The sequence below is a fragment of the Stigmatopora argus genome, chromosome 4 (assembly GCF_051989625.1).
Source record: "Stigmatopora argus isolate UIUO_Sarg chromosome 4, RoL_Sarg_1.0, whole genome shotgun sequence".
NCBI classification, from domain to species: domain Eukaryota; kingdom Metazoa; phylum Chordata; class Actinopteri; order Syngnathiformes; family Syngnathidae; genus Stigmatopora; species Stigmatopora argus.
In genome coordinates this window covers 9,669,203-9,693,472 of record NC_135390.1, presented here as the reverse complement: position 1 = coordinate 9,693,472, position 24,270 = coordinate 9,669,203, and the positions used below count along the sequence as shown (strand labels likewise).

General features: G+C 38.9%; 2 protein-coding genes and 2 long non-coding RNA genes across 5 annotated transcripts in view; 2 read left to right on the top strand and 2 right to left on the bottom strand.

Annotated features, from left to right (window-relative positions):
• Nucleotides 1–477: 477 nt before the first annotated feature.
• On the top strand, nucleotides 478–1,828 carry LOC144073158 (uncharacterized). The gene is made up of 5 exons (XR_013300026.1): nucleotides 478–627; nucleotides 1,195–1,281; nucleotides 1,371–1,462; nucleotides 1,562–1,581; nucleotides 1,746–1,828. It is a non-coding gene; the product is annotated as an uncharacterized LOC144073158 (long non-coding RNA).
• LOC144073157 (uncharacterized) lies at nucleotides 1,734–3,348 on the bottom strand. Of its 2 annotated transcripts, XR_013300025.1 has the most exons (5): nucleotides 3,193–3,348; nucleotides 2,924–3,001; nucleotides 2,299–2,364; nucleotides 2,074–2,221; nucleotides 1,734–1,982 (listed from the first exon to the last, which is right to left on the bottom strand). It is a non-coding gene; the product is annotated as an uncharacterized LOC144073157 (long non-coding RNA). The 2 variants fall into 2 exon arrangements; XR_013300024.1 differs by lacking the exon at nucleotides 1,734–1,982 and having other exon boundaries at nucleotides 1,998–2,221.
• A 1,402-nt stretch (nucleotides 3,349–4,750) lies between these two features.
• On the top strand, nucleotides 4,751–16,193 carry nacad (NAC alpha domain containing). Its single transcript, XM_077598626.1, has 10 exons — nucleotides 4,751–5,164; nucleotides 8,349–8,632; nucleotides 8,712–13,686; nucleotides 13,751–13,972; nucleotides 14,180–14,268; nucleotides 14,703–14,771; nucleotides 14,848–14,994; nucleotides 15,067–15,198; nucleotides 15,283–15,405; nucleotides 15,823–16,193. Exons 1-10 carry the CDS (start codon nucleotides 4,888–4,890, stop codon nucleotides 15,835–15,837), a joined length of 6,333 nt encoding a protein of 2,110 aa, XP_077454752.1. The 5' UTR covers nucleotides 4,751–4,887; the 3' UTR covers nucleotides 15,838–16,193.
• Nucleotides 16,194–16,915: 722 nt separating this feature from the next.
• Nucleotides 16,916–24,270, bottom strand: part of glipr2l (GLI pathogenesis-related 2, like) — an 8,556-nt gene continuing 1,201 nt past the window's right edge. Inside the window, exons 3-5 of the mRNA XM_077598627.1 lie at nucleotides 23,379–23,482; nucleotides 22,268–22,345; nucleotides 16,916–17,697 (exon numbers count right to left, since the gene is read on the bottom strand). Coding sequence (XP_077454753.1) covers nucleotides 17,522–17,697; nucleotides 22,268–22,345; nucleotides 23,379–23,482 — 358 coding nt within the window. The 3' untranslated portion in view covers nucleotides 16,916–17,521. The remainder of the gene's footprint in view (nucleotides 17,698–22,267; nucleotides 22,346–23,378; nucleotides 23,483–24,270) is intronic.

Below are 24,270 nucleotides of genomic sequence, written 5' to 3'. Positions count from 1 at the left end.
GCATCTGTGTTCGCATCCCCTCCAACGGCGCCTGTGATAGAGTTGCTACCGGGGATGCTGTTGCGAGGCTTTTTTTCTTTAAAAAACGACATCGTATAGTAAGGCTTTTTTTCTTAAAAAACGACATCGTATAGTAAGGCTTTTTTTCCTAAAAAACGACATAGTATAGTAAGGCTTTTTTCCTAAAAAACGACAGTGTATATAGTAAGGCTTTTTTTCTTTAAAAAAAACGACATAGTATAGTAAGGCTTTTTTTCTTAAAATACGACATAGTAAGGCTTTTTAATTTGTAAAAAATGACCATGTATAGTAAGGATTTTTTCTTTAAAAAATGACCATGTATAGTAAGGCTTTTTATTTTTTTTTAAATGACCATGCAAAGTAAGGCTTTTTATATAAAAAAAAAAAAACGAACACACTCTTTTACAGCATCAAGACTACAAAAATGGCGTCTATAGTACGTCATCTTCCAAACATGGTCATTGAGTCGGGAGGACAAATCACCTCCTATGGGCGTGGTTACGCCCATTGGTGACACAGGTGCTTAAATTATGCAGCTGCGCAGCATCGCGCCCTTTGGCGCAGCCACTTCCATGCCGTCGGTCGAACGACTAGCACCCAGACGAGGTAAGCCCTAGACTAGAGCAATTTACTGGCCTATGTGCATTTTTAACACCCTACCGGGAGATTTTTTTAGGAATCAATTGAGCCAAAACGCCAACAAATCTGTTAGTTTATTGCCAGGTCGAACACACCGTCGACATTTGAAGTATGGGCTCCTTGGCACGTCACTAGCTAGCTTAGCATTAGCCTCACGACATTTGACTTCAAAAGTATTTTGTCCGTATTCTCTCCATTATTGAGTCGTGGGGGAAGACTTCATTTTATCAAACAAAGCCGAGATATCAACGGTCAGTTTGCCAGGTGAAGGTGTGTTGAATATAATGATAGTTTTCACTGCGATTGCTAAACGCCCTTTTCCAATTTAATTCTGTTTTAAAACAAAAATCATTTATACAAAAATTGTCAAGCCGACTTTCTCCTAGCTTTTTACATCAGTCTGTATATTGAATCGCTTTGTCTGGAAAGGGGAAATTAGCACCGAGCATTCACTAACTTATTTTCATTCTTTATCTTGATCATTTACTTGAAGATGTCTCTTTCCTGTAATAATTGTTTGCACTTCCCAAATAGCTTGGTTCAATCAAGATGCAGCTATTCCCGTGTGTCCAGAACCATGCACACCCTTGAGGGGAGAGTAGACTGGTCCAAGGTATCAAGGTAATACTAATGACCAAAAAAACCACCTAAACACATCTGTTGAATCTCCAGTCATGATAACTTTTGCTCTATTTTTTTGCATGCACTAGGTCCATGGTGATGTCCAGACCCTGGAGGACCAGGTTATCTTCCCAGGTTGCCCACTTAAAGATGATGCATCGTCTCTGAACTCTGCTCTGAGGTTAATATATATTGTAGAGTATCCAAATCAAAACATTCCAATCTCACATTATTTTATTGACTACAGTTGCAATTTACTAACCCCCCTCTTATTTTATAGGTGAAGTCCCAATCCCTAAGGTGAGGAGGATCTCATTTTTTTTTCAATCAGAAATGGCAATAAAAGAGATTTGAGTGTCATTTGTCTTTGTTATAACACTTGGAGAAAAAAGACCCAAGACCCTCAATGGTCTTTTTTCTTCCTTTTTTTTGGTGTTTATTCTAAATGTTGCTTTTCTCTACAGGTGGAAAACACCAGCTACAACAATTAATGTGATCCTAAGTGTGCAAATGTATTTCTTTGAATAAAACTATAAAATTTCATTTTGCTTGCATTCCTTTGCTAGTTTTATGAAGAAAATGTGTATATTTCAAGGATTTTATTTTTTCACAAAATTGGGTTATTGACAAGTTCACAGGTCTTGAAGCATTTAAAGATGAGGTGGTGTTTCCATCCATTGATGAAGAATCTCTTATTGGCTCTGGAGAGAAAAAAGAGAGTCATGGCACAATAGACTGGGGCCAGTTAGGTCAAAAGATTTGACCAAAAAACAACACTAAGTTAGGTTTTACCAACATCAGAAGGACCCATCTCTCTTTTCAGATGTGGTGGGGGATATGGAAAACATACTGGATAGGGGCCCTCAAGATGTTGGTGTCAAAGGCTGTGCCACGCTCCAGTCACCTTTCTTTAGCGTTGATTTGGTAAACTTGGGTGGACCTTGAAGAGAAGCAAAAGAGAGTATTTTTAGTAGACATGAAAATAATAAATCAAATAACCTGAAAAACAGGTCGTACATCATACACGACTTCTTTGGTCTTGTAGATTTGGACAGCTTCCACCATCTCCGTGGCTTTAAACCTCTGCAAAACACCACAGCATGATTGTCATTGCTTATTTAACCATTTTGATGCACAAATGACTCCCATTCAATCAAAAAAATAAAATATGTCTCACAAAGCTCTTAGACGGAGGAAAAATGGTTGTTTAAACGAGTCAAAAATGACCCCTGCGCTACGGTTGAATGAATGTCTCGCTTAGGTTTTGTCAAAACCACAATTAAAAATCAAAAGGTCCAAGCCCTGAAGTCTTCCTTTAGGAAAGGGAAGGGCAAAGGTATATACGTGTTCTAGAAGTGTACTGTTTATTCCTTACACCTCCACTTGATGGCACTAGTGTGAGTGTGAGTTACCCACACAGGATCTTGCTATTAAAAATCAACGCCAACCCAGTTAAAGTGTCTTCATTCTAAATTGGAGTGTATCATGATGCTAAACAAGCTAATTTAGGAAAGCCGTGAACACTGGTCGCTGATATCTAAACATTACTGTGACAACAAAATTTCCCGAATACGGGAATAATAAAGTTATCCAATCCAATTACACGGGTAGAGGAATTAGAAGCTATTAAAAAAAGACTCACTTTGCCGACAAACTGCTGCTTTTTGGCCGTTATGGCCACATTCTTGATGTTTCCCAGCAGTCTGTCCTCGTTGAGGGACTGAAACACACAATGGAAGGGTTTCTTTTTAAACATTAAGAGCAATAGGTGAAGCAATGTAGCCAACTTGCTAGCAAACATTTGTGTTTGCATCCACGTCGGGGCTACATCACGCCAATGAAGCACGTTCCCGTCAAAAAGCACTCTTGAAATGAGAACTGGGGCTACGAAATCCCCAAAAGACAAAGTACCGAACGCGCTGCATTGTCCTGGAAGAAGTTTGTCGGGTCTTTCTTCGGGAAATCGTCAATTCTGAGCAGCTCAGCAGTCCAACGCGCCCAGCCTCCGGCTCATCCGCCATTTTTCACTGTCTTTTGAACTCTGACGTCAGCCACGCCTCGGCCACGCCTATTACACATAGACACAAAAAAAGACATCGTTTTCATCATAGAGTGCATTAGTCAGGGGGCTGGGGCTGCAAATACTTTTAGGTTGGGCATTAATACTTCAAAACAAATACATTGTGTTCATAATAACGTACTGTAAATACTTTTTGGTTGGGCTTTAAAACTTCAAGATACAATATTGCACATTATGAACAATAAGTATTCATGGACAAAATATAATATGTGATTCAGATATTTCTTAGGCCAGCAGAGAAGGCCTTGAAGGCCCTGACGGCCCACCACTGATACATACATATACACACAGTTGTGGTCAAAAGTTTACATACATTTGTGAAGAACACAATGTCATGGCTCTCTTGAGTTTCCAGTTATTTCTACAACTCTGATTTTTCTCTGATAGAGTGATTGGAACAGATACTTCTTTGTCACAAAGAATGAAGTTTGGTTATTTTATGACTTTATTATGGGTGAACAGAAAAAAAGTGATCAAATCTGGTGGGTCAGAAATACAAGAGAGCCATGACATTATGTTCTTCACAAGTGTATGTAAACTTTTGACCACAACTGTATATGCACGCATGAGCACGCACGCACGCAACTAAATGCAACCAACCACAGGTTTGGAAAAGTTGAGTTAAATTTTACCATTCCCATTCCCAAACCACATTGCAACCACTTTTGTTGCATCAACTGGAACACATTTTCTTGAGTTGTCTCTGTGTGATATTAAATTTCGTTTGAAGAACTAAACCTGTGTGATAAATATTCAAAAACACAGAAATCAAAACACTGTATAGTACCACGTAAGTCTTTGACTGAAACAAAAACTGACGTCAAAGTTTCTTAACAAAACAACCAACTATCCATAATAAAGTGAGCTCAAATGAACACAATGGGGGAAATTATGAATCACTAAGTAACTATTTTCCCTTAAAATTTTACCTACGGTTTATGTTAAGCTATTCCATTTAGAATTGTACAATGGAGATAATTGCACTCAGTGCTCTGTAACTACTTGCACTGTCGTGGGAAGTTTTGGGTTGCCATAGAGACTGCCCTTGCTCAGCTTTGCAGCCTCTTTCTCTTTCCATTAGTGTCTATGCATTCTGCACTTGTTATCTGTCAATGTATTTCAGAGAGGAGGAGGGAGAAGATAACATGCACTCTCTTGCCTTAGGGGCTCATTAAGGTTGCAGTCCAAGGGTTGGGAGCGTAATTAGACTTAGTATTCTTCTTTTAGTGTTGAAGGAGTTTCTCTTCTTCTGCTTTGTCTAACATTACACTTGTCCATCATTGCCTTATTTTTTCAGTAATTTCCTTCACAAGAGATGGCAGCACTGAGAAGGATGCAGAACATCTGCTGACATCATTTCCGAAGATCCAGTCAGAGGCTGACTGGAAGAGAGAAGGGAGCAAAGCAAGAAAGAGACTGCAAAGTCGACATGCATGTGTAAACACATACATATTGACCTCAGTGGTTAGATTTTGACTAGCAGGTCCTTGAAATACATAAAATTAGCCTAGCAGAGCAGGAGACGAATGCGTTTCATTTCCAAACTGAAATTGTCAAACACGTGCTGCAGAGGAGATGCGAGTGTTGGTTGGGTCGCCAAGTGCTCTGCTCCCTCCCCCCTCGTTCTCCCTCCCTTTCCTTCCTCCCCCTTGTTCACCTTGTCTGTTCTCGCTTTTATTGTTGCGTCAGAGCCAAAGAGAGGCAGCTACGAGAGAAGCATGCCGGGGGAGAGCGCTCACAGATCCATCCCCGCCAATGAGCATTCAAGGCAGGGGGAAGATGACAGCGGGCTGCCTGGGCCAGGTAGGACCTCTGGAGCTTATTGCAATTACAAAAATGACATTGCAAATACTTTGCATATGGGGATTTCAAGACATGTACTGTCTACTCTTGGTTATTAGCTTATTCTGAAGCTCTAGTGCAGTGATGCACTTGCATGATATTAGGCATTCAACCGCATGGAGCCCCACATGACTTGCGGTGCCAACTTGCTCTTGTTGTTCTTGCTTCTCAGGCCATTCTGCAATAGCCCTCCCCACCCTAATCCTGCCCTCGGCCCACTGGCTCATATGCTGCTCTAATGCCTCCATGTCTTCCTGCGTATGCAGCCTCATCCCCATCCTTCATGCCGTTTTATGTACTGTCAGATGTGCGTACTAATTTGGATCCACCCTCCCACATCGAGTGCCTTTGCTGGATCATGACGCAGCAGCATTGCAAAAAGTACACACACTGCCACACACAGCAACACTAGCAGCAATAACAACAGTGTTCTCGAAAGCTGGGGGTTGCTAAATTGTTGTGACCACTATCCCCTCACAAATATTATATCTGCTAAATATACTGTCTTTAACAGAAAATTGGAAAAAATAAGTCTTACAGTGTGGCACTGCAATGCCCAGATAGAAATGTAGTGTAATTTAATAAAGGCATTCTCTAAATATGTGAATGCCATTGGTGCAATCTCATACGATGTTTTATATATTGCTGTGACATATTAGTGTCTGTAAATGTGAGTTCCTTTTCACAACTTTGGCTATTTGGATGCTTTTCCTTATGGAAACTTAACTCAGCTATTTGCTGAAAACTTTACTTCTTTGCCTGCTTCGTAGGCAAGACGAATAATTAAATATTAACTCATTGGCTGCCACTGACAGCGATAGAATGGATCGACATATTTCCCTGTCAATGGCAGCACAGGAGTAAATTGGTGTCAAGAATATATGGTTGAAGTAATATTACATGTCAATTAAGATGTTTGGAAGGTAGGGTTTTAAGAGAGTTGAAGGTTACATTTGCTATACATCCATATCCACTCACAGTGCATTTTATTCATTCATTCATTTTTCATACCACTTAGCCTCACAAGGGTCACGAGGGGTGCCGGGGCCTATTCCAAACAACTGTGGGCCGTAGGGGAGAGACCTCCTGATTTGGTGGCCAGCCAATAGCAGGGCACCAGGAGATGGACAACCATCTAATACGTAGGGGTAATTTAGAGTGTTCAACCAACTTAGAATGCATGTTTTTGGGATGTGGGAGGAAACCGGAGTAGCCGGAGAAAACCCACACAGGTTCAAGGAGAACATGCAAACTCCTTTTTTTTCTTTCTTTCTATTTTATTATATTTCATTTAGCAAATCTTCACTCTGAGTCTGTCATTATAAAGTTTCAATTTATTTATTTGGGTCATTCCAGAATATGAAGGTATTTTCTCCCACCCATCTGATCTCCCCCATTAAATTTTAAATACTAATTTACATGGAAAATACTACAAACCTGCAATTTCTATGCAAATGTATTTATCCTAAGACAAAAAAAGAATGTTTGAACGTTATGGAAAATATCTAAGACTAGAGTATTCATATAATGGGTTTGTCGCTTTTTAGAAACCTATCTTGGACAAATGTTCCCCAGGTGGCACTAAGAGCAATATCATGCCCAAAATTGGAACTGATGGGAAATATACAAATGTATGTATTCTTAGAAAACTGTAAGTCTCTCATATGTGAATTGCCTAACAATCACATTATATATATTTATGGTTTTGGAAAGTTTCTGTTAGATTGATTAAGAAGTTGATTGAAGTCAGAGAACTTGGTTTGTGAGATATGGTCAGATAGACCACAATCTATGTTGACTATATAGAGTGGGTCATGCTTTACACTGACGTGAAAGGAAATCTGAGGAATATTCTTTGAGCAACACTGATTGTGTTACATGGTAGTTAGCTCTTCAAGGTTATCCATCTTCGACTATTAACACGAGCAAAGAATATCCAAATAGAGACAATCTTTTTTTTAAATGGGTGGAATGCCATTTATGGATACTTGATTAGTATTTCACAATACATCACAATTGACATTAAGAAGTGAATGTACAGTGGTTATTCCCTTTTTTAAATTTGCTGTAGCACTAGCTGACTTGGCTCAGACCCATTAAAAAGAAGGTAGCCCTATTGGCGCTGCTCCACTTATTGTTCCACTGTCTTTCCCCCAAAGGAGCTGCATACAGCTATTTAAGAGACTGAGTGTGAGTTACCACAGCCAGCATTTGGGACGTTGGTCTATAGTGGGCTTTCATTCTGTTTTATGTCATGTTTCATGGTGTTGGATGATCAAGTATACATGTTTAGAGTGGGTATCACTCTCATTAGAGCCAAGTCTCCATGGCATGACTCGGCTTGCACACAAACACCCTTCAGAGTTTATTGTTGGGGTGGAGTTCAAGCAGAGATGCTAAGTGCTGATGCTAGCACCCGTCACAGCCATGAGCAGTCCTCAGGAAGCAGGGCGACAATGATAACTGGCAGAGTGACTGTGTGTGTGTTTGACGGTGGCTGGCACAGTGCTCTGCCACTTTTGTATGGAAGTGGCCAATCAGCATGCGGATTGAGGTCATGGTGGAGACGGCCTAGTTAAAATGAAGCCTCTGTTCACTCTGTGTTACAAAGAAGGAACTCACATCAAATCCACTTGGGATATATAGTCATTTGACGCAAAAATATGGTTCCTTGTTGAGTTTGCACAACATGTTCACTGTAAATTCCTACCATAGGCCACTATATTTTTCTCCTGCTTTTAACCCTGCATTTTATAGTACTGTGTAGTTTATTTATGATTTTTTTTGTAAAATCTATTAAGCAAGAGGTCTTTCGGCATAAATATTCTAGAACACAATGTGTATCTGGGCTTTACAAAGTCCAGTTCAGCATATATGTAAACTAGTTTTCTTGTCGAATTTGGTGCGTGTAGTTTATGGTTGGGTGTGCTTTATAGTCCATATATATAGATACATACCTGCATGATGGAAGACCGTTCCAAAACACTTCGTTAACGGTGTACTCATCTGTCATCAATTATCATCAAAGATCATCAAAGGTTTTTAACTGCAATTAGAGCATGCTTTCTGCAATGTTATGTGGTTAGAAAACAAGTGAAACGTTTCATACACAGTTTTAAATGTGTCAAATGATTTTGTTTTCCAGGTAAAAGCAGACATCTGTCCACAGCTTCTACACCCAGTGACAGTGGCTCCTCCAATTCTGACAGTGGTTTGAGCCCTTCTCCTAGCACTCCTCAGAAACTACTACTGTCACACACTTCTCCATTCGGACCCAGACTATTTCATGCAAAACCGAACTCCACAGGGACACCAAGGCCTCAACCTGAAGGGTCTGACCATCGGCAAAACCTGCCGAGGTTGTCAGGAAAGTTAGGTGGTCACGGACCTTGTGGCCGCCTTGTTCCTGTTAAAATGGAGAGAATCAAAGTCTGTGCTAGGCTTATGAGATACATTTTCTTGTTTCATCTACAGATTTAAGATATTAATATGTGTTTAATGCCCACAGGTCCTGACTGGTTCTGAAGTGGAGAGTGATTATCCAGAGCCAGATACCATGGACAAAAGGGTGGTGATGGGCCAAGAGACACTCCTCAAACCCTCAGAAATTTTGAAAGGGACACACTTGCATGGCCACTGTGTACAGGCTAACCCATCATCAATCATTCAAAGCTCTGCTGAAGCTCCGACAAAAGCGAACAAAGTTCAGGTGGAAACGAGTGATGAAAAGAGCAAAATTGTAATTCTGAACAAAGATAAGAAAACCGAACTCGTCTCCACCTCAACCATTTCCCCTGCAAACAATCTTGCATTACCTTCTCCCGAACTTTCCTCATGTGTGAGTCACGTCAAAGAAGATGATAACTTGATGGAAAAAAATGAGGGTCAAAACCTTTCTAAAGTTGAAGTGCCTTCCCAGTCTGTCCGTGAGCAGGCCTGTCCCGTAACTTTGTCCTTTTCCGAGCCGACTTATTCTGTCGATCCACTCCGAGTAGGTGTGCCCTCATCTCTCGATCCTGACTTGTATTATACTGCCCCCTCCACTCCAATCAAGTTGGCGTCACACTCCTCACATCTTAAACACCATTCGTATCCAGGCTCTCCAGCTTGCATTCACTCTCCAGGCTTACCCTCAGACAGCGACGACCTCTGCTCCCCTGTAACCTCCCCTTCTGGCTCTTACATGACAGCTGAGGGAGGAAGCTGGACCTCCTCCTATGCATCTTCCAACTCCCCCTCCACTTCTCCAAACCTGCTGCTTGCAGAAGACACACAAGAGGCCCGTGCTTGCTTTGTGAGCTCCTTGTCTGAGATTGGAGATGAAGTTGGTGAAGACAAGTTGCGAACAAGTCCAGATCAGGAGGGGGAGAGAGTGGAGCAAATATGTGTTAACTCCTCAGAGAATACCACTAATCCACATCTTGGAATAGCAGGTGCAACAATACTTGAAGAGGAAGAGGGTCAACATGATGACAAAGAGAGCAGGATTTTAAGAGAAAGTCGTAGTCCTCGTTGGGTGACCGAGCATATTTCGCCACCTGGGAGCAGTAGCAGCCATACCAGTGACTCTCAAGAGGATGGTGGAGAGTCTGAGAGCTCCCTCTGTCCAACGGAGGAGACCAGTGCAGGAATAATGCAGCACTGCAGATCCATTCATTCGATTCTCGATCTGGAACTGGACCCATGTTTATCTGAGGTTAATTATAGACAAACAGTCGATCAACCAGAAAAAACTGTGGTCACTCCTGATTTAGCCATACCCAACTGTAGTCCAGACACCCCTCTTGCTTTCCTGGATTCTCCCTTTGCTGATGTCTTTGGTGGGCTTGGCCCTAGTTCTTTTATGTTCTCTCAGGCATCTTATGCTGAGGATTTACCAGAAGAAGAAAGGTTGATTCCTGTCTCTCTTATCCCATTTCCTCCTCACACAAGCCTTATTTTCAACGCAGATTCCTTCGAAATTACTCTCTTTCCCACAGAAGACGACAATGAAATAGTTAGGGACAGAAATGCAGGCGAGGATGTCGATGCATATGCAGCAGGTGAGGAAGAAGCTGATGTTGAAGATGATGATGAAGATGACGATGACTATGCTTATGATAAATTAAATGCTAATAAATCTGTGGATGGTGGGCATGATGAGGATGATTATGATGATAATGACTTTCCTGACAGTGGCGAAGCAGCTAAGGTGGAGGTGAAAGTGGTTGAAGAGGAGAAAGATGAAGAAGAGCAAGATGATGAAGAAGGGGAGTATGTCAGGAAAGTAGTAGAGGGTGCTGTTGATGAGGACAGCTCAGCCTCCTTCATTCATACACTGTCAGAGACGTCTATAAATGAAGGTATGGATGACTTCTTCTGTTTCCAAGATGATACGGATGACTCTTTAGATTCTGCCTCCTATAACGGGGAGGAAGATGAACGACTGTACAGCACTGAGAGGCATGCAGAGTCACTTGAACCAATTGATGAAATGCAAACAAAATCAGAAGAAGGATATGCAAGTGCTGCGGTTCTGTCTGAATCTTTGTCTGCAAAACAAAATCCAGACCTGATAGTGAATCACTTTGAAATAGCACATCCTTCTGCAGACATGTCAGCTGAGGGCAACGAAATAGCACACCAATCAACAGAAGGATCAGGAGCTTTCATTTTATTGGATAAAGCAGAAGCCTCACAAATGGAGGGCATCTTGGTCAAAACATTTACACGTCACCATCAACATGATTCCATCAGCAAAGCGAATGGGACTACGATTGAGATAATAGAAGATGTTCATACTCCGGAGGAGTCCAAAAACAGTCCTTGTGATATCTCTCACAACAATTCTGTGGCCCACTCCTCGGCTTTTATTGGGACACAAGAAACTGCGGAACGAGACAATCCAGTTCATCAAAAGGAATCAGCGTATGAGGATGATACAACAGATGTTAGCCTGGAACACCCCAATGATGAGGAAAGTCCTATTCCAGAAAGTGATTCTTATAAGTTGCTCATAAAGCATAGTCACTATCAATCAGGAAATCATGTAGCTACAGGAACAAGTAGAAATGTTTCATCAGAGTGGTCCTCCAACAGATTTCCAGAACTTAAGAGAGAAGAGCAGATCAAGAGTAATGTAAATGGCAGAATGGATATCCAAAGCATTGACTGTACAGCCACTGATTTGGGTTCCTTGCGTGTTGGTGTGACCACTGCAACTAATGACTTGAATAAAGGTGTCCTTCCTATCTCGCCTAAAGACGCGAGTCCCAACCCCAGTAATATTCCTATTTCTTCTCCTGAGGTTATTTTAGGACTTGCAGACAACTTGCCCTCAACTCCTGAACATTGCCCTAGCAACTACGGTCAGGAGAACTTGAGTACTGACGAGAGAGTACTTGGTCCGTTAGGATCCCCTCACACTCCTCTGGCCATCTCACCCAAAAGGGAAAACTCAGAGACCGATACAAGAAAGGACATAGATCCAGAAGAAAGGATTTGGGGTGATGAGAAGAGTGAACTACATTCAGGATCTGTGTCTGAATTTGAGGTTTGGGGCGCAGGAGAGTCTCTGTCCTTGTCTCTGGGCAATAACTTTGAGTTAGAGGCAGAGAGTATACTCACACAGACCAGTGTGATTCCTAAGATGAGAAGTGAAGCATGCCATAAAAAATATGAGAACATTCATGGTTATGTTTTAGAAATAAAAGATAACACAATGAACGGAAAAAGGCATCAGACAGAAGATAAGGAACTGATACCAGAGAGAACATCTGAGTCCAACTTGGTTTGTTGGAAATCCATTGAGGAGATCTCAGAGACAGGTGCTGGAGAGAGGAGATTCCCCCACAATGACTTCAATGATTTAAATCATGGCAATGATGGAGATAACACACAATTGGAAATACAAGTACCATGCATGGATTCTAATAATAATAATAATGACTCTAACTTTGATATACAACAAGAAGTAATGGGTGAAGGACTGAATGCTCTGTCAGTTAGGCCTGAATTTGGGAGTGCCAAGGTCAGAGAATCAGTTTCTAATATTCCGCTAGAAGAGACGGCGTTAATGCTTCCCATCACAACGCCCAATGACCAGCAAATATCAGACAAAACACAAACACCATCCTCAAAGGACGTTGTTGCTAGCTTGCTCTTAAATAACATCTGTGTTGGCAAATCTGCATCTACCCCAAATTCCAACAGCACGACTGAAGGGAGTCCAGATAACCAGACAAACACAACAGATGCTAGGACAGGACTTTTTCTATTAAATGGATCCTTCGGTTCCTTTATTCCTAATAAATGTAAATCTAATGCATCTCTACCCATTCATGATGCAGAAAAAAGTTTGCAATCAGAACCAGATAAGATGGTGGTGCTACCTGAGACCGGAGTTCCTCCAAAATATGTGGCCAATTATGGGATTGATAGACCTAATCCACCACAGATTAAAGATCACTTTATAGGACAGTGTAATGTGAGTTCAAAATCAGGGGTAGAAGAAGAAAGAAATACTAAGAGGCTGGCAAAGAGATGCACAAAGAATGATCAAAACAAAAAAGAAAATCCCTCTTTCCCACAGGCTACTCTGGAAGATTTAGCCCATGACTCTGCTAAGGCTGTACTTTGCCCAGAGAAAGCTGGCGCAACAAAGAAAGGACGAAGACAGAAAAAACAAAAAGCTTTTAAAATGGTCACTAATTTGGAATGCAGCCCTGAAAGTCCTGATGATGGAAAGAATTCTCCTGCTCCCAAACACACTTCAACAGGCGGAAGCTCAAAGGCGATTGGCGGCCTTTCAAAAACGAGTAAAGTTAAAAAGCCCAACAAAACGTCATCAGCTCACTGTCTTCAGAATAAAGACAAATCTGAATCAGGGGTTCGAATTGAAAAATGGCAAAATGACTTGAGCAGCAAGTCTGACAAACCTACTCCAGGGAATCTCGATGCCATAGAAAAGACTAACCAACATTCACAGCAGGAACAATTTGGGCTGGACAACAGAGCGGAAATCCTTGACAACAGACGAGAAGTGCTTGATAACAGACCACTGTCAAATTATGGGCGAGGACTTCTAGTGGACATAAATGACAACAATATAGATGGTGATCAGAACTCACTATCAGAAGCTACTAACACAAGACCAACTCACTTTTCTTCCTCTGTGTCTCCTGTTTCCTCTTCCTCACACATCCTCCAAGCTTTGACAGAGCCACAGCAAGACCTTCCAAAACCTGTGCAAGAATCCCAAACGGCACTTTCACCCCACCAGTCGCCTTCCCCGGAGACACCTTACTCCACTCCTTTGACAGGACAAGCACATTTTTCCAAATTTCCTCTAAAAGACAAAGACGCTACTATGACCCATCCCAAACCAGATCCAAATATTGCTTTACCCCCACATTCATTTGTGTTGTCCCAGTCATCTCAGGACTTATCTTCAATCCCTTCCCACCACACCAACAAAAACAGCTCCACAACAGATGTTCCCAAAGGTAAGAAGGACATTTTGTGCAAATAATAACCTAAGAATCGATAATTTATTCAATTTTTGAAAAGATTCCGGTAAAGCCGAGAGATGGACCGACAGTGATGCGAATCGTCGAGTCCCTCGATGTGTTCAAGAACCATCAGGAAACAGAAGTGGACCCAAGGAGAAGATAGCAACGTCATCTAAACAAAAAGAAAACCACAATTTTTCTTCTCATTTGTTAACCAACAAAGAGTCCGACTGTTTAATTGACCACAGCCACACCATTTCTGAAGACTTCAAAAATAGTTGTGAGTCTTTGGCTACTTTTCATTAAAAATACTCTATTGTATTTGTAGTGTCACTATGCATAACAGAATCTGTCAAGAGCTATTGATCACATTTTTCTTTCCCGATGCCCTGCCCATAATCCTTAGAGAGTGGGTTATTAAAAATTCAATCCTTATCCCAAAATTGAACAAATAAATAAATGCTCCCTTTTGAATGTTATGTTTTAGGTTCTCTAGTGGCCTCCTGTAATGACTCTGAGAGTGAAGGCTCAGTCCCAGATCTGGAGGAAGAGCCAGTGAGACCTCCTCAACTACAGGTGGACCACGATGGCATCTTTGCCTCTTTTGATTCTACTGTTCCAGTTTCATTGAGTACTGTGTTTATTCGAGAGGCTTGCAAGTAGTGAAGAATTACATTAAGTCATATTTTAAATGCTTTGTAAAGTTTTGACTTACCGCTTAATGAAATCAAAATATTAGAAACTCAAAAATTCATACAAAGAAAAAAAACACAAACAGGTTCTTGACATTTTGCCAATGATTTTTTTAAGTCATTGGTTAGATACCAAGTCATTGGAGCAAATGTTCTAGTTTTAGTTTCTCCTCATAATATTTGACAAGAACCCCCACCTAATTAATTCCTAGGTTGAACATTATCAAGCTATCATACTACAACGGAAGAATTACGTTCTAGTGCATTGTTTTTTGAAAAAATAATTTCAAAAGATGCTCTTGGCTTCTCCTCCTGCAGTCTTTCTCATCTTCGGATGAAGTCCCGTCCAGAGCAAAACAAAGCCGCAGTGAGAAGAAGGCACGCAAGGTCAGACTAGCAATGTTTTCTTTAACAATGCCAAAGAAAGGAAAAAAGAAAATGTCTTCTGCTACCATTTACATAGGCCATGTCTAAACTGGGTCTGAAGCCAGTCCATGGTGTGACCAGAATCACCATAAGAAAGTCCAAGAGTATCCTGTTTGTCATCAGCAGACCAGACGTATTCAAAAGCCCTGCGTCCGATATTTACATTGTGTTTGGGGAGGCCAAGGTAAGTCTTGTCTTTAATTTATTGTTTGCAAGGGTTGCATCATTTGAGTCATCTTTTCTCTTCCTTTCCCAGATTGAAGATCTTTCTCAGCAGGCTCACAAAGCTGCTGCAGAGAAGTTCAAGGTGCCTGTGACTTCCAATTCCTTAGCACCCCCTGTCCCCAGCCTCATCATCAAGGAGGAGAGTGAAGAGGAGGAAGAGGAGGTATAAACTGTGTAGACCAGCCAGTGATGTGGGGGACAGTCAAGACACTTTACAGCCTTTCTCACTTCAGTGTTGTCTTTTCAGGTGGACGACAGGGGTTTGGAGCAAAGGGATATAGAGCTGGTGATGGCTCAGGCCAACGTGTCAAGGGGCAAAGCCGTGCGTGCATTGAAACACAACAAGAACGACATAGTGAATGCTATCATGGTGAGGACGGGATATGGTGAATAAATGAATATGAGCAGGGGGCGGCTTAGACAAGAAATGAATAAAACTCAAAGACAAGTCGAATTTCTCCCCAGAAACTGTCTAGTCATCGATAACTGCTGCCAAAAGGTTTTGAGTATTTTAAAGATATCACAAAATCATGATCAAGCTAGCTTCTTCCAAAATAAAACCCCTGAACTCAGTGCAACGTAGTTCAATGGCGTTAATATTCACAAGATGATGGCAAATGCCAAAAAAATCTCCACATTTAACTTCTGAACTGACATAAACACCAATGGTTCCAAAGCACATTTTTTCACCTTCATTGCTCTGGGGAAAAAAAAAACTTAAATCAAAAGTTTCACAGTTCTGCTTACCCAATTTGTCATCTGATACATGTCCCTCTCTTCCTTCCAGGAGTTGACCATGTGAATAGTGTGGCAGATTTGAAGCTTGATCTCTTCCTGCTTGACCCAAAGCCTCATCACTACTCTATCACTGCTACTGTATGTTGCATCACCAATAGCTGCTTAAGAAATAAAGTTTATTAGAATGCAAGTTTTGCTGAAAGAAATGCACTTCAGAACATAACACATGGGGTGACACCTAATCAATCACCTTTATATTTATGTTATCTCCAAAAGCAACCCCCCTTTTATTTTTGCTTGGCCCACACAATCAGCATGTTAAGCATACCGTACTTACTTAACCATGCTTTCAATCAATTAAAATGAGCATCTGTATCTGAAATTCTATTGGGGGAGTTTAAAATTAAACATTTTCCACTACTTATGACTACCTGAATGTGTACTTCTACAAACATTTGTTTTTAACAAAACTCGACTGCTGTTAAAAACTCACCAAAATGAGCTGCACTTAAAACTCACAAAGATAATAATTGTCCATGAGAGGCCACCATACTTCCTGAATGAAGCAGTTACAAATTAAGCTAAAAAAAACCTATTTGTTTTTTATTTAGTTACTTAAGGGAAAACCAAATGCACCTGAGATAAAAAAAAAAAAAATCATTCTCATTCAAATCAAAATTATTCCATTAAAACACGTCACAATGACAAGAAGCTATTGGGACAATACAGACAATACTGCAATGCATTTAAGGAGAAATATTTTGCCATACTATTTGGATAAAAAATATGACACTAAAAACCAAGGGGAAAATGCAAATAGAAAAATTCATTCCAATTACTAGTAATTCTAATCAGAAATTATTTCAAGACAATTTTTTAAGTTTCCCATTAAAGCCACTGAAATTCAAATTTTGATTAAACCCAGCAGAAAATTTGCAAATATGATCTTCTCTTTTTTCATCTGATTGTATATTGAACACATTTTGATATTCATAATCCAACTATCAGTGTCTTTTGTATTATACTAGCAAATGGGATTTATCTTCATTAAATTTTGGTTGTTTTTAAATGAGCACACACACAACTTTACTAAAATACAGCATGACTGGAAAACACGATAAACTGCACACATCTTTCTGTAATATCATAACAAACAACCTGTTTTTATCCAAAACCCAAAAACATTTGTAATGGAAAAACTACCAACAATCACATGTAAATATAAAGATAATCCTATGAAGTACACTTTTACTTAAAAGGACATTCCATTAAAAATGCAAGAGTTGAAAAGACAAATGGGATGAAACAGGAAAAGCCCAAAATATTTTTCTGCATTGTTTAATGAATATTATTTCTAGATTGCAAATATCATTGACCATTTAATCCATTTGAATTATATAAAACAAAGTACTAGTAAACAGAGTACACAACTAATTATTAGTTGCCAAGTAGAAATACCAAAGTTGTTTAATCTTTTTGTTTTTTGAGGTGTTATGTCAGAAAAATCTTGTAGACAAACATTCCTTGCACTAATGAATTTGTTTGCATACAAATACAGGCCTTAGTGAGTCCCTTAAGTTAATAAACGTTATCATTTAGAAGTTCTTTTCCACGGGGGAAGTTGTTCCTTCAGTCCAATGAAGGGTCCTACGAGTAGGTTCTCCACAGGGCAAGAAGTTGCTACTCCCCTGAGAACTCTCTATTGTAATGCAGTTTATAATCTTCCTGCAAGCCTAGCACTTGCATTTTTAAGAGGGGGAACCAGGAGTTTGAGCAGGGAGGACGTTGTTTTCAAAGTGTCCTTGATTGGTAATATTCCCAGCTGGAATGTATCTGGCTACCACAAAGGAAGAACCATCAGAAGCAACAGCCTTACCAACACCCAGCGTTGTACTGTTCTTCCACACCATGGCGGTGAAATGGCCTATGGATGTAAGGCGTAAAAAAAACTCATTAAAGTATTCATGTTTGGCTCTGAAAGATTGATAATTATTCATTCATTCTTTTTCTGAAATGCTTAACTTCACAAGGGTCACGGGGGTGATGGGGCCAGCTAATTACAGGCACAAGGCAGGGGTCAAATTAATGGCATAAACCATTTGCTTTTGAATCAAGCCTCCTGGAATTACAAAAAAAGTTTTTGTCTGCAAAACCCTTTAAATGTTGGTTTGAACTTTTTTTTCCCCAAATAAAGGAATCAATGGAAAAAAGTGTGCACCACAGTTCCCAGTATTTAAATTTTAAAAGCTATCCACCAACTGCATTCATTTTTTGAACTGCTGGTCCTCAGAAGGATCGCAGGGGGTGTTGGAGCCTATCACAGCAAACTATGGGCACCAGGCAGAGGACAACCATTCATGCTCAAACTCATATCTAGGGGCAATTTTCAACCAGCTTAACGTGCATGTTTTTTGGATGTGGGAGGAAATGGGAGTAAAACTCACACAAGTCCGAACATGCAAACTCCACATAGTGAGGAGCGACCTGGAAGCAAACCCTCCACCCCAGAACCGCGAGGCCGTCGTGGTGACCACTCACTGACTGCCAGGCTGAAGGGTGGAAAGTGCCCCCTGGACTGGTCGCCAATATGCAAGCATAGACAATATTTCGGACTCAACCCTCTATGGATGTTTTTTTTAAATGTTTTTATTTGTAATTTTATTTTTGCTTTGTATGTTACAAGACCTACTAAAATTCAGTTACTGCATTTGAGGCAAAGGAAGTCGGATGAATGTTGCTATGGGTATCGGCATACAGAGGGCGCTATTGATCTATGATTGAAATACTGTAAATCTCATAAAATTGGTTATTTGTTTATACTTCCACACTTGTGAATAAGGATTTTAATTAAAATATTGCACAGTCGAAATTGTTGGTTTACGGGTAACACTGACTAATAAATTGTCCATTTTCCAGAACAATGTTTTCTTACAAATGTGGCACTGAAAAGAACACTTAAACAAGTGCAAATTGTTTTAAAAATATTTATACACACAGAAGGCTCTCTTTAAACATCTTTTCTGTCTGAGTCAATCTTTCCTTCATTTAGCAAGTATGAGTCAGCGTTGGACTGCAAACTATCGGATATTGGAAGTGACACAAAGGCTGGGAATGTGATTTGCTGTTAATTTGTCCATGGTTTGTGTCTGAGTCAGATGCTGGTATTCTGAATGAGGCATGTGCTGCCTGACATCAGCTTAGCAATGACGACCTCATGCGCATCCCATTTAATATCATAGGGGAAAAAACTATTGACTGACTTTCAATGTATGTATGTATGTATGTATATATGTGTGTTTATGTGTGTATGTGTGGGTGTATGTATATATATGTGCGTGTATGTATATATATATGTGCGTGTATGTATATATATATATGTGCGTGTATGTATATATATATGTGCGTGTATGTATATATATATGTGCGTGTATGTATATATATATATATGTGCGTGTATGTATGTATATATATATGTGCGTGTATGTATGTATATATATATATATATATATGTGCGTGTATGTATATATATATATGTGCGTGTATGTATATATATATATATGTGCGTGTATGTGTGTATATATATGTGCGTGTATGTGTATATATATATATGTGCGTGTATGTATATATATATATATATATATATGTGCGTGTATGTATGTATATATATGTGCGTGTATGTATATATATATATATATATGTGCGTGTATGTATATATATATGTGCGTGTATGTATATATATATATATGTGCGTGTATGTATATATATATATATATGTGCGTGTATGTATATATATATGTGCGTGTATGTATATATATATGTGCGTGTATGTATATATATGTGCGTGTATGTATATATATATGTGCGTGTATGTATATATATGTGCGTGTATGTATATATATGTGCGTGTATGTATATATATATGTGCGTGTATGTATGTATATATGTGCGTGTATGTATGTATATATGTGCGTGTATGTATGTATATATATGTGCATGTATGTATGTATATATATGTGCGTGTATGTGTATATATATATGTGCGTGTATGTATATATATATGTGCGTGTATGTATATATATGTGTGTATGTATATATATATATATATATGTGCGTGTATGTATATATATATATATATACACACATGTGCGTGTATGTATATATATATATATATATATATATATATATATATATATATATATATATACACATGTGCGTGTATGTGTATATATATATATATGTGCGTGTATGTATATATATATATGTGCGTGTATGTATATATATATAGGTGCGTGTATGTATATATATATATAGGTGCGTGTATGTATATATATATGTGCGTGTATGTATATATATATATATATATATATATATATATATATATATATATATATATATATATATATATATATATATATATATATATATATATATATATATATATGTGCGTGTATGTATATATATATATATATATATGTGCATGTATGTATATATATATGTGCGTGTATGTATATATATATGTGCGTGTATGTATATATATAGGTGCGTGTATGTATATATATATAGGTGCGTGTATGTATATATATATAGGTGCGTGTATGTATATATATATATATATATATATGTGCGTGTATGTATATATAGGTGCGTGTATGTGTATATATAGGTGCGTGTATGTATGTGTGTGTATGTATATATATGCGTATATATATCCGTATATATATATACATATACATACATATATATACACGTGCGTGTGTATATATATATATATATATGTATATGTGCATATACATACTATAAATGATCAAATTCTTGTCCATTGCTTCAATGAAAAGCACTGAGCGGATTTTTTTTTAACAAAAGTTAGGTATTTCTTTCCCATTAAATTGTTACATGTAATTTATTCTGAACAGCATAATCTCTTCAATTAGTAGTGTTCTCTTTAAATGGGATACATAATGTCGTTTAAATCAGATCTCTCATTAACCAATCAAATGTATCGGAACATGGGTAGGAGGCATCATCTTAAGCAAAATCAACTAAATCATTTTTTAAACACACAATTCAAAAATAAAAAGTAAAGGGTTTTTAAACCAATGGCATATATTATATATTGTCAGATTCCGAACTCTGGTGTTTTTTTTCTGCAAGTACTTTGATTTACAGCCGTAATGGATGGACATGTCAAAAATGTTTTAAATGCTTCGACAAGTGATCTCTCCACACCAAGCAGCCACCGTTATTGAGGGTTTACGCATCCCACAAACTCATTTTACACAAAGCAACTAGCAGGACATTTTTAATACCAGCTGTTACTAAGCAACCACACTTTCACTTTGATTTGCACGTTACAGGATTGTCGCGTTATAAATTGTGTGCATCTTTTACAGGGATGAAGGGTAATTTAATCGTAAATTACGATAAAGGAAAATAGATTACAACATTAGCACAACCCTCACCTGCATACTTATCAGTCTCATTGAGATAAACTATAGTCTCAACTTTCAAATGTGGTGGAGATGCAAATTTTATGGGTCACAGGAAACTATACACCAGGAACCAAATCGACTTCTTAGTGAAAAACTACTCTATCCCATCTTTTGTCATCTTTGGGTGGGGGAAGTGACAGAATCATGACAAAAATAGATCGATTAGCTTGCAAGTGTGCAAGGCTTAACTTCAGCTAAATGCTGCTCACCCCTCTGGCAAGTTTAAACCGTGATTAAAAAAATGAAAGAAATATCATGGATTTGTTTGTCAGATTGTTAGCTACTTCTTGATTCAGGAAGTATTCTAAAACATAATATCATTTGACCAAGAGACAATGACATGTTATTGTGTACTTTACATTTCCTCATAGTTTTGCTATAGAAAATTGAAAGATTTTTTACCAAAACTGCACTACTAAAATATTTTGGGGTGGTGGGTCATTCGTATGAAGTGATTCCCAACCACTGTGCCATGCATGATACATTAGTGTCATCAGATGTTCTAAATTCAACTTCAATTAAAAGGGACCATATTTTCATTCATTCATTTTCCGTACTGTTTATGTTAAGATCACTAAGGGTGCTGAAGCCAATCCCAGCCACCTTTGGGCATCAGGTATGAATTGGTGGCCAACCAATCGCAGGGCACAAAGAGGCAAACAACCTTTCAGGCTCACATTCATACCAAGGGGCAATTTGTATATGTATGTGTATGTATAATATTATATTATATTAATATATACATACATACACACACACATTTTTATATATATATATATATATATATATATATATATATATATATATATATATATATATATATATATATATATATATATATATATATATATATATTTATTTACTTATTTATTTATGTCTAAAATGTCTTTTAAATAACCTAACCTGGAAGCAACAATACGAGCATAACGTTGTGTCTTTCAGTTTGCTAAAATACTCAGTTTATGTTAAAAGACGAATGAGAGTGATGTCATGTGCGGTCCTCACCAGTGCCAGAAGTGAAACCAGGAGAGCTGAAGTTGTAGTGTTTCACTTCATCATACCAGCGGTCGGTCACATCGTTTCCTGCACGCAGGGTAACCTCAGTTTAAGTCACAGTCAAATCAGTCTTCTGTCACACGTCATAATCACAATGACAGCATTCTCATAAAATCTTTCTAACCAGCCGAAATCCCTGTGGGATGCACTTTTATTTACAATGCTGTACTTTTGGTCACCCTCTGCCGCAACATTGGGGATGCTTTATGACTCACAGCGGCGCATTTTTCAGTGCTGAATCACACTGTCTGAGATCTAAAAATGGAAGAGTATAAAAAGAGCCAAGCTTTTCAATAGAATAATCTGCATTAGCACTCTACCTCCTAGTTAACAGTTACAACCAATCCAAATCTGCCAAATTTATTAGATTGATGTTTCTTATTGATCAGATGTTACAGGAAATTCCTCAATTAATTTAGTTTCATTTTGGCTCAGCATTGGGCAGATTTGCACATGATGCCAACATTTGGATTAAAGTCAATATGACATTTGGTGTGTGCATGTTTTACATAGCCAATCATGGTGGGTTGCAAATCAATCGTAATTTCTTGTAAATATTGCTCTCCTGGTATTTTCTCCGACACACACACAAAAAGATGTTTAACTACACTAACCAAATTGAGCTGTTTTTCGCCATGTCTTAGACAGCAACAACTACAGTTGTACCTCTACTTACAAACATCTCTACATACAAAATATCCAGGTTACAAAGATTTTCTCGAGATACAAAAGAAATTCAAGTTATGAAACCAAAAACCTTAGAAAAAAATCTAACATTCCCCAGAAAGTGATTATACTTCCTGTATCCTGAATTATAGTTTGAAATTGGCATTATATAGTTGTTCTTCCAACACACAGTGGGCTCCCCAGTTTTTCAACTTTGCAAATGTATTCTTTCATTAAGGGTAGCAAGAAAATTAAGTTCTTTTGAATTCATAATTTTAAGTTATTAAGTTGTGTTTAACGTCATGTTTAGTATTTGCATAGCCTTGCATAACTGGGTTACTTCCAATAACCCAATTTTGAAAGGGTCATTGGCTTCGTGTAAACATTGATGTACCTGTTTGATCGTAGGATGCCCATGCCAGGTTCTCCCCACAGCTTCCCTTACTGGATTCCTCACTGTGTTTTAGGATGCGTGTGCTAGCCAGACTCTCAGCATATCTTTTAAAGTCACAAAAACATCAAAAGCTGCTACTTTAATCAATGAAAAAAACATGAGGAAACAACAGCTAAAACCTCCATATCCGAGTTTTTTTGTTGTTGGCTACTTGCTACTCATTCGCTCAGTCATCCACTGGTTGGAATCTGTTTTGTGAGTTAATGTTAAACTGTCTCAACTCATTTTCTGAACCGCTTTATCCTCACTAGGGTCACAGGGGGTGCTGGAGCCTATCCCAACTGAATTCGGGGGGCACGAGAAGACGGACAACCATTCACGCCCACACTCTACTATGCAAGTCTATGCAAGTCTTTGGAATGTGGGAGGAAACCGGAGTGCCCAGAGAAAACCCATGCAGGCATACAAACTCCACACAGGTGGACCGACCTGGTTTTGAACCCAGGTCCCCCACTGTGAGGCGGACACGCTAACACACTCATCCACTGGGCTGCATGTTAAACTGTGAAATGGCCAATTTTAAATAATTGAAATATATATATAATTTTGTTTTATTGCTGTAATTTTAATGAAATTGTGTTTTGAGAAGGAGGAAACAAATGAGGGTGCGAGTGTGCATGGTTGTCCATTTCCTCGTGCCCTGCGATTGGCTGGCCACGTATTCAGGGTGTCCCCCGCCGCTGGCCCGGAGACAGCTGGGATTGGCTCCAGCGCCCCCCGCGACCCTAATGAGGATAAAGCGGTTCAGAAAATGAGTTGAGAGGAAACAAATGAATATATTTAGATTAGATTTAAAACACCAGTGCACCTTGTATCCCCAAAACATTATTAA

Excerpts from the sequence above, each read along its gene's own strand:
- nacad (XM_077598626.1), top strand. The coding sequence starts at position 4,888 with ATGCGTTTCATTTCCAAACTGAAATTGTCAAACACGTGCTGCAGAGGA. Across the intron at positions 13,973-14,179 it reads TGAAGACTTCAAAAATAGTT|GTTCTCTAGTGGCCTCCTGT; the intron begins GTGAGTCTTTGG and ends GTTATGTTTTAG. Across the intron at positions 14,269-14,702 it reads TGAGACCTCCTCAACTACAG|TCTTTCTCATCTTCGGATGA; the intron begins GTGGACCACGAT and ends CTCCTCCTGCAG.